The sequence below is a fragment of the Cynocephalus volans genome, chromosome 14 (genome assembly GCF_027409185.1).
Source record: "Cynocephalus volans isolate mCynVol1 chromosome 14, mCynVol1.pri, whole genome shotgun sequence".
NCBI lineage: Eukaryota > Metazoa > Chordata > Mammalia > Dermoptera > Cynocephalidae > Cynocephalus > Cynocephalus volans.
The window spans coordinates 26,690,003-26,706,050 of record NC_084473.1 but is presented as its reverse complement, the minus strand read 5'-3'; the positions used below and the strand labels follow the sequence as shown (position 1 = coordinate 26,706,050).

The 16,048-nt window shown below is 38.3% G+C and overlaps 2 protein-coding genes across 4 annotated transcripts in view; one reads left to right on the top strand and one right to left on the bottom strand.

The window, feature by feature from the left end:
- The window catches only part of BABAM2 (BRISC and BRCA1 A complex member 2), a 427,256-nt gene extending 419,846 nt beyond the window's left edge, over positions 1–7,410 (bottom strand). For 2 of the 3 annotated variants that reach the window (XM_063078470.1, XM_063078472.1), the window contains exons 1-2: positions 7,307–7,409; positions 3,776–3,930 (exon numbers count right to left, since the gene is read on the bottom strand). In XM_063078470.1, coding sequence (XP_062934540.1) covers positions 3,776–3,903 — 128 coding nt within the window. In that variant the 5' untranslated portion in view covers positions 3,904–3,930; positions 7,307–7,409. Of the gene's footprint in view, positions 1–3,775; positions 3,931–7,306 lie in introns of all 3 variants that reach the window. The other variant, XM_063078471.1, reaches the window with a different exon arrangement.
- Positions 7,411–7,692: 282 nt separating this feature from the next.
- RBKS (ribokinase) overlaps positions 7,693–16,048 on the top strand; it is a 106,109-nt gene continuing 97,753 nt past the window's right edge. The window contains exon 1 of the mRNA XM_063078747.1: positions 7,693–7,899. Within this exon, the coding sequence (XP_062934817.1) occupies positions 7,811–7,899 (89 nt within the window). The 5' untranslated portion in view covers positions 7,693–7,810. The remainder of the gene's footprint in view (positions 7,900–16,048) is intronic.

Below are 16,048 nucleotides of genomic sequence, written 5' to 3'. Positions count from 1 at the left end.
GATACTGATACAAGGAGTAAGAAGTTCAGGTTTATACCATTTTACATAAACCAGTCACCAGCCCACTGGCTATTTAGTCGCTTATCAGGTCTTTCATACCTCTGAAAAGAATGTCTGTGACAAGCTAAAGAAGAAAGACTTATTTCTATCTCATGTCCATTCAAGCCAGTACATATCCATGGTTCACAGGTAGTTTTTTTTTAAATACAGCTTTACAGAGATATAATTCACATACCATAAAATTCACCCTAAAGTACACAATTCGGTCATTTTTAGTATATTCGCAGTTTTGCAACCATAACCACTATCTAATTTTAGAACATTTCTGTCAGCCCAAAAAGAAACCCCACACCGGTTAGCAGTCTTCTTATTCCCCCAGCCGCTGACAACCACTAATTTACTTTCTGTCTCTATGGATTGGCCTATTCTGAACATTTCATATAAATGAAATCATAGAATATGTGATCTTTTGTGATGAGCTTCTTTCACTTAGCATAATGCTTTCAAGGTTCATCTATGTTGTAGCATGAATCAGTACTTCATTCCTTTTTACGGTTGAATAATATTCTATTTCTAGACATATCACATTTGTTTATCCATTCATCAGCTGATGAACACTTGGGTTGTTTTCACAGAATTTTTGACCTGCAAAAATGTTAGTCATCTAATCTGATTGCTTGTTTTATGGATAAAGAAATCGAGACCCGGTGAGGAAATGGGAGCCACCTCTGGCTACACAAACTCAACACTCTCAGTGCACACCTGAAATGCCTTCTTTTCTCTAACCTCATCCCCTTCCTAGAAAAGAAGCAAATCCCTAATGCATATGATCCTAGCAGTAAAATGAAAGATAGGCTGGGTCCAGAAGAAGACCTGGTGTGGAAAGGAAGAGAAAATAGGTAGGATGAGGTATAATCTTGTTGAGTCAAAGGAATTTAAGAAAAGACCAACAGTTTTAAACCTTAAAAAACACAGAAAAAGAGAAATGAGCACAATGCATAAATAAAAATTAAAAAAGGAAAATCAGAGAAGGAAAGAAACATGAAAATATAGCAAAATCTAAAAAGTTACTCTTAAGGGCACTGTGGTCCATTTGAAAATCTTTTTATTCTCAGACCTAGAAGAAAAAATGAACGATGTAAAGGTCTCCAAAGGATAAAATCAAAGTCAAAGCAACAAACTGACAAGAGATGAGCACGGTAAAGGAAGTATATCACTCTACTTTATGCAGGTCAAAAATAACAGTAAGGGCAACTGGAAAAATACCCTCTTGAAATCTGACCCTGATGACTCCAATCAGAGATGAAGTCCGTCTAAAGAAATCACTTTGTAATTTAAGAGGCCCCAATCTGTATCTACCCTGTCTATAATAATTTTGGAAATCCAGAAAGAATGAGTCCTTTACATAGTCTCCATTTCACAATCCCCACTTCCTTCCACCATTTATAAGCTAGGAAAGCCTGTCTAAGCATCTGGCCTGCTGTTTGACTAAATGGCACGAAATTCTAAATCAGTAAAAGAAATTAAAAAGTCAATTTCCAATCCCTGCCTAGGATGGAAGTTTATTTATAAATCCCCTAATGTGTATGATTAACTTTTAAATTCGACGTGGCAAAAAAAGAATGTTGAAACTTTCTTCCTATCAACCCCACCAGAGTTCTTTCTACCACATTCTTTTTCCTCAACAAAAAAGGAGCTATGCATGCCTAACACTAACAAAATGACTGACAAATAGCAAATGCTCAATAAGTATTTGATCAATGAAATTGAAGATAATATCAGATCTTTAAATAAAAAAGCATCCTACTATTCCAAAGAAGTGTCTTAGTCTTCTTTATCTTACCACTAAAGAACTTAAATTTATATCCTTATATACAAGTCTTCAGCTCAGTCAAAAACAGCAAGATTTATAGAAGGTAAAAGGCAAAAGAGCCTAACAAGGAAAGCTAAAAGAGAATCAAGAATGCAATACTTCTAGTAAGAAAGTCAAAAACTGATGGACATATGTTGTATTAGCCCATCTCTGTTGCTTATAACAGAAATACCTGAAACTGGGTAATTTGTAAAGAAAAAATATTTATTGTTTACAGTTTCAGAGGCTGGGAAGTGCAAAGTCCAGGACTTCTGGTGAGGGCCTTCTCCTGGTGGTGACTACACAGCCACACAGGGTATCACGTTGTAAGAAAGGCAGAAGCAAGAGAGAGAGAGAGACTAACCTCTTCACTGGCTCTTCTTCTAAAGTCCTCAGAACCACACCCATGACCACTATTAAACCACGAAATGGATTAATCCATTCACTATGGTATAGTCCTCACAAGCTGATCACCTCTTCAAGGCCCCACTTTTCAATTACAATAGAATTTCCCACCCTCTTAACATCGTCACAGTGGGGGTTAAGTTTCTAATACATGGACTTTGGGGGACACAATTCAATTCATAGCATATGTCAAAAGGACACAAAAGCCACTTTGATAGAGTTCCCAATGACAACGCTGGAACAACTGAGCAATAAAATAAATGTTGATAGTACTTGAATTATAACCAACAGAATAATATAAATATCTAAAAATTCATACTGACATAAATAAATAATTGAATAAATAAATAATTGGGCAAGAAGGGACAGTGCTTCCTTATAATAGAATTCAAATTAATAAATGTGGAAAAAATAAGGGAAATGGAAAATCACTCATAGGCAAGAAGCAGAGTAATAATAGTCACAGGTAGGAACCATCAACGTATGCTAAAATTAGTGAACAAAAGTGTGATGAGAAACAGGATATCTGCATACCTCAAAGGATCACTCCATAAGATACTTACTGATTACAAAGGGAAAATCAGTTAACCAACCTTACAGTGGAAAAACCGAGTAGACACAATCTTAAACAATTGATCAATGTTTAGATACAAATAAAAAGGCATATGAATATCATGTATTCCCTGATCTGATGCACTGAAAATGGTACAACACATCTGTAGTATTCTTGGGGGAAAAATGCATTTCTCATTCGAATGAAAAGAACACTGGACAAACCCATAGGGAGGAACATTCCACAAAATACCTAGCAAGTGCTCTTTAAAGATCACAAAAGACAAAGAAAGACAAAGGAAATGTCACAGGTTGGGGAAACTAAGGAGATTTGACAACTAAATGCAATTTGTATTCTGGATTGAATTCTAGACCAAAAAAGGACATTAATGGAAAAATTGGCAAAATTAAAATAAGATCTATAGATTAATAATATTGTAACGATGTTAATTTTCCATAGCATTTTTGTAACATTTCGGTAAATCTAAATTTATTTCAAAATAAAATGTTCTGTTTCTTATTTAATGCAACATTTCTAGGTGTGAGAGCTTGCTGTTTCAACCCCTTTGTGAGGAATGACTCATTTTGGCTAGCTATTGTAATTTTCATAGTAAAGAAGATTATCAAACGATGTCAGATCCAGAATCTCATAACCAAATTCTTATAGTGTATGCTGGATTGCAGCAAACGTAACAAGGAAACAAGCCAATGAATAAAAAACACACTTTCTAAAACCCACATGCCACACTGTTCACAATGAGATAAGCCAGAAAAAGACGTGAATATTCTCGTTATAAAGCAATGGCCCACAACACAAATAAAATAACTTGAAATGTAAAATATCAAGAAGTGGACAAAACCAGCTGAATCAATATGTGATGGTATCATGACTATGGTGTTCACTTTTTATGAGTCTGATAAGAAAGGTTTATTATTAGGAAAGGCTGAATCGGTTCTGGTACATACCCAGACTTCAAGTCAGTTATCCTCAGAGAGTTCGTAGCATCCAGTCCCACTTTTCCATTCCGGACCACACTAGATATGAATGGGGAGAGCATTGGAGAGATTCGGTTCAAGGCCACTTCTGGGGACATTTTAACTTGACCTGTAAGTCACCACTGCTGAAAGCAGAAGGAAAGAATGGTGAACAGAGTATCCAAAGGAACTAAGTATAACAAGGTTTCTGAAAATTGGCTCAGCACTCAGAATTTTCTCCTGCATGAATAAATACTTCATTTCCCACCTTTAGAGCAGCCTCTTCCAATGATCCCCCCGAAGAAACCATCTCGCTGTTGAACTACTCAGGACACGGACTATACAACTGCTTTTCAGGAGCAGATGAGCACCTTAAAGTACAATTCCCTCCTCCTTTCCAAAGCTGGTTTCTACACTGCCACGCTCTACTTAAAGCCGTGCCACTCTATCTTACAACTGGCTCATTCTACTTTAGTTGAGGCCAAGAAACCTTCCTTAACAACCCTCACCCTCTAACATACAAAACTTACACACCACTGGCTTAGGAATCCCTACCTCTGTGTCCCCACAATGAATAAGAACTTGATTGATAATACTATATAAAACTCCTGAACAAGCATAACTTTCTTGCAATTGTTACCAGAAATTATTTATTTCTGATCTACCTCTCTTAAGAAACTGTCCCTCCACAGTGAATTATTATTATTACTTGTTTATGTGATTTCTTCCCTGCAGGGACTATATCTTGAATCTCTAGTGTTTAACAAAAGTACTTATTCAATAGTGTTTAACAAAAATACATATTCAACAATGTTTAACTAAAGTAAGTATTCGATAAACATTTTTTAACAAATGAAGGGGACAAAAAGTAGAGACATATCTAGGTATGGAGAGAAGGTAATATGCCCTCAAAATATTTGGTAAGGGAACAGATGTAGCAAAATCTGAAGGATAGATGTAGCAAAAATCTACTTAATTAAATAAAGAAAACATACATTCATCTAGATATTAGGCAACACAGACTAACATGGATCTTAAAGTCTTTGACTTTAAGGCACTAAGAAGTCCTTACACTTGAAAATACAAAAGTAGAACCAATAAATCATATCTAAATTACTTGGAAACTTGGGGCTGGGGGAGGAAACATATGAATTCCTCTTAATAGATTTCTAAATGAAAGTCTCTACTTTCAGAGGTGAATAAATCAATTCAAATAATCATTTTCTTCCTCAATCTGAAAGGTAATCCCACGTCAAAAGCAAATTAATCTCCAGCAAGTTACAATTACAAGTAAATGATGTTCTGGTTCTCATTTTCATACATCATACCACATGAGAACTTACAGGTCCCTGCTAAAATAAACACTGAAAACTAGTTCCTGTTTTAACTTACCATTTCAGATACTAATAAAGAAAGGGACTGCAGTGACCTTTCAAAAAAACAATAACTGTGACCCTATACAATGATGACACCCAGAAGTGTCTTTGAGGAGGTAAAAGCTTTATACATTATACTTTAGATCCCAAATCATCCTTTCTGCAAATATAAAACAAGTTCCTCTTCTGACCATTTAACAGATGACTTAGCAGATGACGTATTCTAATACATTATCACAAAGAATAAACATGTAACATGCTATATTATCAACTATTAAAATTATGCACATTTTTAAAACACTTTATGACTTATAAAGAGCTTCCATATACATTATTGCACAACCCTGGGCAGTAAGGCAAATATTTTCATTTCCATTTTGCAGATGATATAACTGTTATAATTTGACTTTGTACAGTACACTAATCCATATCATTATTTTGAAGCCTATTTTTTTCTATTCTGAAACATTTCTACCTTTATTTCTATCCACTGATGTCATAGTTCTTGAAAGGATGCTTATCTAGTTCATAGGCAAAACACAAAAATACTCATCTGGGAGAAAAGCAAAAGGGTCTTACTTGTATTACAAAATTATTCTTCGTTTTTTCCCACAGTATCTATTATTATTTTACCTCTCATTTCTACAAAAAAAGAACCAATACCTTCTAAAAATCTATTACCAGGCACTATATTACCCACCTCTATCTTTAATTTCACTTACTTCCCCCAACAATCATGTTCCCTGAGAACAATAATTGTTCCCATTTTACAGATAAGAAAACAAAAGCTCAGCAAAACAATGTAACTTGTTCAAAACCACAACCCTAGCAAGCAGAAGAATCAAAATTCAAATCCAGATCTCTAATCTCTCTCAAAGTCCACTATTCCCACCTTCCTCTCAAATAAACATTTAGAACTTCAATAGCTAAAGAGAAAAGCATCCTTTTTTTTAAGTATACATCTTGTAAAATTTGAACAGACTAAAAGTCATGAATTTAAACTGATTGCGTTACAACTAAAAAACTAGACTACTGCTGGCCTACTGCTGAAGCTGGCCTGATTGATTCAGTCAAATGCTATAGGGAAAAAACCTACTCCAGAAGCCAAACCATATTAAAGGTGACAATAACACATCCTATTCAGCAACTGTCATGGCTTAAGGATGACACCCGAGGGAATGAATTTCTTTGTTTCCAAAACAGCCATAATACTATTTTTTGACAGTGCAAGACTTCGTGCAGCTTTAAAATGTGTTTCAACCATGAGGAAGTGTGACTTCTCTAAGAGAGAGGTAAAAAATATACTGATTCCAAAATCAAAGGTCACCGAATAGCCAAAGATAATGGTCCTTTGCTGTGGTGAACCGGACACATGGGGGGGATCACCCTCCCCTCATCTCAGTAGCCACTTTTACACACAGCAGCACTGTAATAGGTCTCAGATAGGCAAAAATTTACGGCGGCCAGCTGCCCTTGAATGCTAGTCCTGCAATTTGTATTTCCTGATTTTGAGGTATTGCAGTAGAAAAATGAAAATACTATTTTTACAAGGATCTGCTTCCACAACAAGGTCACATAAGGTCTTCTGACCGGTAGCCTGGGGAATACAATGATGTCCAAACCACCGTGCAGGTTCTTACAATTAAGGTGGGATGACAAACACGGAAACAGGTGCCCTGCTGACGTCATGGAACGGAAAGGGGTGGCGTCCTGCTGTGTCACATCGACGTCATACGGCGCACTAAGGAAGTTTCCTTGGCGAAGCAATTTCTCCAAGGGGCAACATTCAAGACAAACAAGTCGGCTCAGACCCAAAGAATGACCACCCCACTTTAGGGCACACCTAAAAGGGGGCACTCTCCCTTCTCCCAAATCGTATGATCCCCTTATCAAGCGAGGGGAGATTAATCCTTTGGGCTTAATCGGGGACTAGGGGACTGGCTAGATATGAAGAAAGAAGCCTGTGGCCTTGAGGGCTTGTTCTTGAGAGGACCAGCATGACGGGGGTGAGCAGGGCATATTTGGAACGGGGGCCTTCTCAATAGGAAGAGGAGGCGGGCCCTCGGGCCATATTTAAACCACAGTTCTTAGCGCCACCTGTGCGACTCGGGATCCAACCTCCCCGCACCAGCCCCAGTCCAGGTACCTGGAACTTAGTCCGATCGGTAACCGGCGACTACGTGGGGTACAGGTTACCCGAGCGCGCCCCCGACCGACGCAACGACCTGCGCGCGCACCGCGGGCCGGATGCGTGCGCGCTCCCCCAACGCCCGCCCGGCTCCGCCCCCTCTACGACCCAAGAGCCGAGCGGCGTGCGCGCCCCCGCGGCGCGCCAAGCCGGGCGCTCGGAAAGGCGTCTCCACAGTGCCTGAAAGGTCTTTCCTCAGCGCCTGCCTCGTGAGTGGCGAGGAGCGCGGAGTCTCGCAATGTCAGGAGGGCTTCATAACGTGAGGCTGTGCAGGGAGACAGTTTCATGGAAGAACAGGCGGCAGTTGGTGGGCGGGGTTATTTCGGGCATTCAGGTGGGCGACCCGCGTAGACGCGTGAAAAGCCCGCGTCGTCAGAGAGGCTAGGAGCGGCGTCTCTGGTTACGGGGTCGGGCAAAGGGCAGAGGTCAGCGTCCCCGGCTGTACAGCATCACCTTTTAGCGATGGCGGCGTCTGGGGAACCCAGGAGGCAGTGGAAGGAGGAGGTGGCGGCGGTGGTAGTGGTGGGCTCCTGCATGACCGACCTGGTCAGGTTAGTCCGGGACCGATACGAGAGTGCGGCTCGGGGGAGGGGGAGGACTGCCTTGGCACGAGGTCTTTAGGGATGGACAGTTCGCTGTGGTGTGAGCTACAGGTTTCCCTGGCCCACAGCCTGCATTCCTGGAGTGGGAGAGGCAGAATTTGAATTTGTAAATGTGAATGTCAGGTGAGGGGACCTAAGAGGTTACGGTTTAATGAAAACTCTAATATTATTAGTGTTACTAGAAGCGCCTCCAGAGACCTGCTTCTGTTTCCTTCGCCAGCTGCTGAGCCTTTCTGGGTGACTTTGACCCCTCATTTTACCTCCGAGAATGTGCCTACCTCACAGGGTTGTTGTGAGGACTAAATGAAGTAAAGTGTTTTGTCAATCATAACACTATCCTAATTGGGTATTATTCGTCTGAGCTTGTATAAAATGAGCCGAGCAGAGGTCAAAAAGACGATCATCCACCTTTTCACCACCTTGATTGTTGACATTCCTGCAGTATTTTATATTTACTCCTTATTTTTCAGTATTATATTAACCATGAGTTACTTTATGGCATCGCAAGTGTGAGTCAAAATAAAAACCCATAAACACGATATTATAACTATTGTCAGATAATGATAGAAAATATGCTAAATGAAAATAGTTGAGTTAGGTCAGTGAGAGTGGATGGAGAGATCCTTCTGATTTATTTTCTTTTTAATGGAAATGGCGTTTGTGATTATAAAAGTAATGTGTGTTCATTGTAAACAAACAAAAAAATTCAAATATTCCAAGAAAATCCACCACTCAAGAAAATCTATGCTTCAGTTTAATATTTTGGTGAATAGCTTTTCAGATATAATGCTATTTTTATGTTATAAAAATTAAAACTGATCGGATATGCCATAGTAAGACCTCATCTGTCTCATGTGTTTTTGCTTTTCCCAAGTATAGCACAGAACCTGGAAATATACAAAAAGGCCTTGGGGCAATCAAAATAAGTCACCAAATCCCTCCACCTAGCCAACTGTATTTTACTCAGAAACCTTCCAAGGTTTTTAAATAACCGATTTAATCTTATCTTACACAAAATGCTTATAAGCTATGTTATCAAATTTCCAAACCAAGATTAGAAAGGTGGAGTGTAGAAAGAAGACACTGCTAGAGGCAGCAGGCATAGTGACTGACAAAAACCTGAGAGTGGGTAGGAAAGTATATATCAACAAGCAACAAAAGAATTTTAAATACCAGTGGCCTTTATTTTTCCACAAATATTTGAGCTGCTACCTTGTCAGACACTGTGCCAAGAAAGTGTGCTTCCTTTAGTAACAGAGCACAGAATTCAATCTAGTGGACATTTGGTGCAGAGGCCTACACATCTTTTTCTAGAACAAGAGTCAATAAACCTTCCTATAAAGCGCTGGATAGTAAATATTTTAGGTTTGCAGGCCAAATATGGTCTAGATCACTCTTTTTAAAAACAACCCTTTAAAAATGTAAAAATCTTCCTACCTCCTAACCTTACAAAAATAACCTACAAGCCATAGTTTGCAGATGCCTGTCTAGAGCATCACCGTCTTACAGCTCAATATAGTAATTGATGTTACTAGTAATGACTCTTTTCACAAAAAGGTAATATGGTACTCATTACATTTTATATGAAACTAGGATATGTGTTTTACTTTAGAAATAGTTCCATCAAAAATATATAAAGCTTAGCTATGGAAAGGAGTAAGCCTTAATAAACCTTCAGGTATCTAAAATAATTCATTTCTTGGGAAATCCATCTAGGTAAATTTTTACCATACTTTTAAATGTGAAGTGGCAGAAGAATAAGAAAACTAAATAATTTTCTCATGCACTCTACCTGAATAAAAATGTCAGCATTAAAATTCAGAGCCACTTTCTTGTTAGCAATCTAAATCAGAGCTTTCTATGAAACTTGATGGTCAGATACTAAAAATAACTATAGTACTTTCTAAAATAATTACTCTTCAAACTTTAGGGTGGAGGAGTGGTGTCAAAGGCCCATTTTAGCATCTGTCAGTATTTTAAAATCTTATTTCAGAGCTAGAGAAATTTAGAGATTATTTATCCCAGCCCTTCAATTTATAGGTAAGTAAACTGAGAGCTCAAGAACTAAGAAACTCTAAGATTGTGGATAACCTTTCTAATTTGTCTCTTCCTTTGCCATTTTTTTTACTTCATAAATACCCAGGTTTCTACTCTTCACATGAATCCACTAGTAAAAATTTTATTTCCGGGCCGGCCCGTGGCGCACTCTGGAGAGTGCGGCGCTGGGAGCGCGGCGACGCCTCCGCCGCTGGTTCGGATCCTATATAGGAATGGCTGGTGCACTCACTGGATGAATACCGGTCACGAAAAAGACAAAAAAAAAAAAAAAAATTTATTTCCCTGTAGATTCTACTGACTCCCACAGTTTTTCTACCAACTTTTCATGGTCTCTGATTACTTCTGGCTTTGGAGCTCTTTACAGGCACCTGAGTATGGGATTTTTATTTAAAACCCTCTATCTGTGATAACCTTGGGTTCAACTTTCCTAGTTTTGGGACATATCATGATTGTACTATTAGGTTCCTATTGCTGCCGTAACAAGTTACCACAAACTTAATGGCTTAAGCAACACAAATTTATTACTTACAGTTCTGGAGATCAGAAGTCTGACTTGGGTCTCACTGGGCTAAAATCAAGGTGTCAGCAGGGCTGGGCTCCTGTCTGGAGAGAATCTGTTTCCTTTTCCAGTTCCTAGAGCTTGCCTTCATTCCTGGGTTCATCATGGCCCCTTCCCCCATCTTCAAAGCCAGCACTGGTTGGTCAAGTCCTTCTCACATTGCATCCCTCTGGTTCTCTTCTGCCTCCTTCTACATTATAAGAACCCTTAATTCCCCGCTTGCCATATAACGTATTCAAGAAGTTCTAGGGATTAGGATGTGGACATCCTTTCATGTGGGTGTGCATTCTGCCTACCACAGTTATTAAGCTTGAAGTAAAAAAAATCTTATGATAGCACTCAGAGGATCTTTGAATCATATCAGTCCATCCTCACATATTGTAGGTAAGGTAACTAAAACACCTTAAATGACTCACCCCAAATCACACAGCCAGTTAGTGACATATGAAGGCTGGAACCCAGGTCTACCAACCTTTATCTTTCCATTATACCATTCTACCTCTAACTTTGGTTAGTATTTATTGCTCTTTTCATCTACAGTTTATTTGAAAGCTTGTGGTCTGTACATTCATTAAGTGTTTATAAGCTGGTAAGAAATAACAACTAAGGATTTATAATTTTCAGGTCTAAAAATAGTATCTTCATAACTGTTCATTATTTTATCCTTAAGTTCAACTGTAACCAACCTGGACACCCAAGCCTATACTATAGAATCACTTTAGAAACAAAACTACTTTTCTGGGTGGCATCCAAGTCTAACTTATTTTGTATATTATGTTACTGTGTGCCAGACACTGCTAATTCAATCAATGAGCAGCTTTTTTTTTTTTCACTTCTAATTTCAATCAGCTATGAATAGTAAGCTCTATGTAGTAATAAATTTTTAAAATCATTAGCTCATCCAACATGGCAAACAATGGACATTATTTAATACCCACCTATATTTTTATCATTATCCTCTTCTTTTTTTTTTTTTTTTTTTTTTGATGGCTGGCCTATAAGGTGATCTAGACCCTTGACCTTCGATGTTATAACACTGCACTCTAACCATCTGAGCTAACCAGCCAGTCCCCGTTTCCTCTTCCTTCACAAACATTCATCTCTAAAGTTCCACATTCCAAAGATATGAGAAATCAAACCCGATCTTGTGGAAAATAAAGTCAAAATTCCTCCAGAGACAGATTTCCACAACAACCCAACAACACATGAGTGTTTTTAGATGTTGGGCTCATAGAACTTGATTATTCATGTTTTCAGTAATAATTCTTATTTCTTATAAGGATCATAAGGACATGTACCACTGATTTTTTTCAGTTAATTCAACAAATATTTATTGAGTTTATACTATGTACCAGGCACTTCCCTAGGTTCAGAAGATACAGCAACAAAAACAGACAAAAATTCCTGCTTCATGGAGCTTACATTGTGTTGGGAGAGACAGTATCAGTACAAATAAGTAAAATACATTGTGTATGTTAGATAAATGCTAAGGAGAAAAATAAAGCATGAAAGGAGGATGGGACTAGCAAGGTTAGATCACTGGCCACAGAAAGCCTCATTGAAAAGGTGATTTTGAGTAATGACCTAAAAGAGGAGAGGAGGCAAGCCATATATGGGGGAAGAGCATTCCAGGCAGAGGGAAGATGTATGCAAAGGCCCTATTCAATGAACAGCAAGGAGTCCAGTGTGGCTGAAGAAGAAAAAATGGGGTGAGGGAGGGCAATCAAAGATTAAAGGACATTGGGTCATACTCTGGATGAGATAAAAAGCCACTGGAGCATTTGAGCAGAGGAATGACATAAGTTGACTTAGATTATAATAAGAACACTCAAGGTCCATGTGAAAATAGAATGAAGGAAGGCAAGTGCAGAAGCAGGGAGACATGTTCAGAGTTGATCACAATAATCCAGGTAAGAAGTGATGGTAGCTTGAAAGCAGCGTGAGTGGGAGAAAAGAACATCTTTTGATTGTATTTTGAAGGTAGATCTGACAGGATTTGCTGCAGAGAAAGAGACACGTTGGAGATTACTCCAGGTTTTATGGCCCCTGCAACTGGGAGGGGAAGTTGATCTTTGCTGATTTGCAGAAGATTGTGATCAGAGAAAGCTGCTTGGGAGGGGGCTGTATCAGGAACTTGGGTGGACATGTGAGGGTGGAGGTACCTATTAGACATCTAACTGAAGAAGTCAAGAGGACAGTTATATACATGAGTTTGGAGTTCAGAGAAGAGGTCCAGCCTGGAGATACAAATTTGAGAGTCATCGGTATATAGATGGTGTTTAAAGCCATGAGGCAAGATGAGATCACTGAAGGTCTGAGTTCCTAGCGCACTTCAACATTTAAAGTGTACATTTTTCACATAATTTATTTCCTGTCTCCCAGTCTCTTTGCACCCCTAAAACTTGCTTTGAGACAAGCTTAATACAAACCCATGTTTGTATTTCCATGGCAATAAACTATGATGTCAACTAAAACCCTATGTTATCCTTTTACATGCTGCCAGTTGAAAGTGATGGCTTGAGAGATAAGGCTCATGTTCACCCAAACATCTAAATTTAATCCTGGGCAAATCAGGAAATGATTATTTAAAATCAAAAGATTTTAATTGGATAGTGAAATAAGTGAATTTAGAAGCCTTTAGCTATAAAGCAGATGAAGCATTGGATCTAGATTACTTTTTTAAAAAAAAATGTATAGTGTACCTAGAAAAGATTATAAGAGGGTTCTTCAAAAAGTTCATGGAAAAATAGAATTTTACTATGTTCCTTTAAGGAAAGTATATGTTAAAAAAGTAAATTACTTATGACAAAGAGCACCTACTGTGTACTATTTATTACTAAGCAGTCCCTTTAGCAGTCCATTCCTTTGCCAGTTCTCCATGCCATAGGCTCTTCATGTCTGTATTCTAAGAAGTGCAAAGTAAGGTGGGCTTTGTGATGAATATTGCTTTAGTATTTTGATGACTTGTGTATAATATTGAAATACTGGGAATGTGCTAAATGCTAGGGATACTGCAATTAATAAAACATGGTCACGGTTTTTCTTAATCTGTTTTGTGCTGCTACAACAGAATACCTGAGACAGGATAATCTATAATGAATAGGAATTTATTGGTTCACGGTTCTGTAGATTGGGAAGTCCAAGATGCAGGGGCCAGTATCTGGCAAGAGCCTGGCATCTCACAAGGGCCTTCTTGCTGCATCATCCCATGGCAGAAGAGCAAATAGAGGTGGAGAGAGAGGCAAAAAGGGATTGAACTCATCCTTTTTAAAGGAACTCACTCTCTCAATAATGGCATTAATCTTTTTATGAGGGCAGAGTCCTCATGACCTAATACCTCTTAAAGGTTCTACTCCCCAGTACCATTACATTGGCAACCAGATTTCAACATGAATTTGAGCAGGGACAAACATTCAAACCATAGCATTGCCCTTGAGGAATTTAGAATCCAAGGAAGAAGGCAGACATGAAAAGAGATTACTGTAGTATGATAGTAAGTACCTGCTGGTTCAGGGAGAAAGAACTTCCTGGAGGAGATGTCTTCTAAGCCAAGTCTTGAAAAACAGGCAGGTGCAAATACAGCAAAAGGTAGGGAGGACATTTCACCAGGTGAATAACAGACATAAGCAAAGTCACAGATGTGGGTGTGCGTGGTATGTGCCAAGGACAGCAGCCATTGGGTCTGTAGAGTATCGGACATAAGGTGGTAATGAAAGGCCTCATTGGCCATGCTAAGTTGATTGGGTTTTATTCTGTAGGCTCTGGGAGCCATGGAAGGTACAAGAATGACAGTCAGATTTATATTCACATAGCTCACTCAGTGCCAACAGCAGAGTTAAAAGAAGGGAATGTTTTGAAGGCAGTCTCCTTGAAAACAGAAACCCATTTGAAGGTAAAGCAATAGTCCTCACAAGAGTTGATGAGGACCTAAATTAGGACAGCAGTGATGGGGATAAAGAGGAGAAAGCTTAAAGAAATACTTAGGGAGTAAAATAGTTAGAAACATCTGTTTAGTAAAATGGGCATGAAGCAAGCATTCACTCCTGCTCTTTTATGAGCAAACCCTGATGTTGAATAGTTAGCTTTCCCACATTGACAAGACCTAGAAAGAGTACCCCTTGGAAAGAATCCCATATTATGGAACAAAAGAATTCTGTGCTTAATGCTTTTTAGGGAAAAAAGTTTATATTCCTTAAAAATCAAAATAAATAAGTTGTATAAAATAACAGATAGTCACATCCCCTCTAGGGGAAAAAAAATTCTAAATTTGGTTTTGAGATTTAAGAAAAATTATTGCTATGCTTTCATAATTGTAATGGAGACACTAATGACAAATTTAGCTTAAAAATTCACAACTACTTATTGGAAACAATGAAATTAGAAGTTAGAAAATATAAATATAAAATAGAATGTTAAAACATAAAACAGAAGTTTCTATGTACCGATACTCTTTTTTTAAAAAAAAGGAGAAACTACACAAAACTCAAGCACCCATGTAGCCAAGGTATTTATAATGCAGTAAAAGTGTTGTTGGGGAACTTAAATACTGAGGAACTGGAATATTATAGTAGGAAAGAACCTTGAGTTAATTTTTGTATTCCACCCTGATCATTTTAAATACAGTCATGCACCTCATAACAATGTTTCGGTCAACAATGGACTGCATACCATGACATTGGTCCCATAAGATTACAATGGTGCTGGAAAATTCCTGTCACCTAGTGACATCATAGCCTTCGTAATATCACAGCACAATGCATTACTCAGGGATTTATGGTGCTGCTGATGTAAACAAACCTACTGCAAAATTTGTTGAGGAGGAGTGCCCATAAGATGACCCTCCCAAAGTTAACTCAGACCTTTAATACAGAAAGCCAGGCATATGACACACTTAGGTCTAACCTAATGTGAAAGGATTGTTATCTACTTTAGAATTCTTGCACTTTTAAATGATCCCCACTCATTTCCATAGCAAAATAATAGTTAATAACAGTTGGCTAGCACTTACTGAGTGCTGGGCACAATACCTACTTGTAAATTAATTTTCATAGCCTTGTGGGGGTGATGTTATTCTAATCTCCATTTAACAGATGAGGAAAGTGAGGCACAGAAAGACTTAGTAACTTAATTAGAGGGGCCATGCTCATGCAATTAGTGGCCAGTGTAGATGATAGGAAAATTCATTGCTGTTCCCTTTCATCATACACTTTTGCACAAGGACAAAATTACCTAACAACGCATTTCTCAGAACTATCCCTGTGGTTAAGCAAACCATGACTGTATAGTAAACACAAGTCTAGAACGAGTTAAATGATTTGCTCCCAAGCAAATAGTTAAGGTTGGAGCAAAGATGAAAACTTTCGTCTCTTGACTCTCAAATACTAACATGTTATTGTGAAGTTTTGAGTAGCATTTCAGAAATTTGACATATATTTGCAAGAGATAAGGTGTTCCAAAGTGCTACTAAGGACTAGTTTCCTT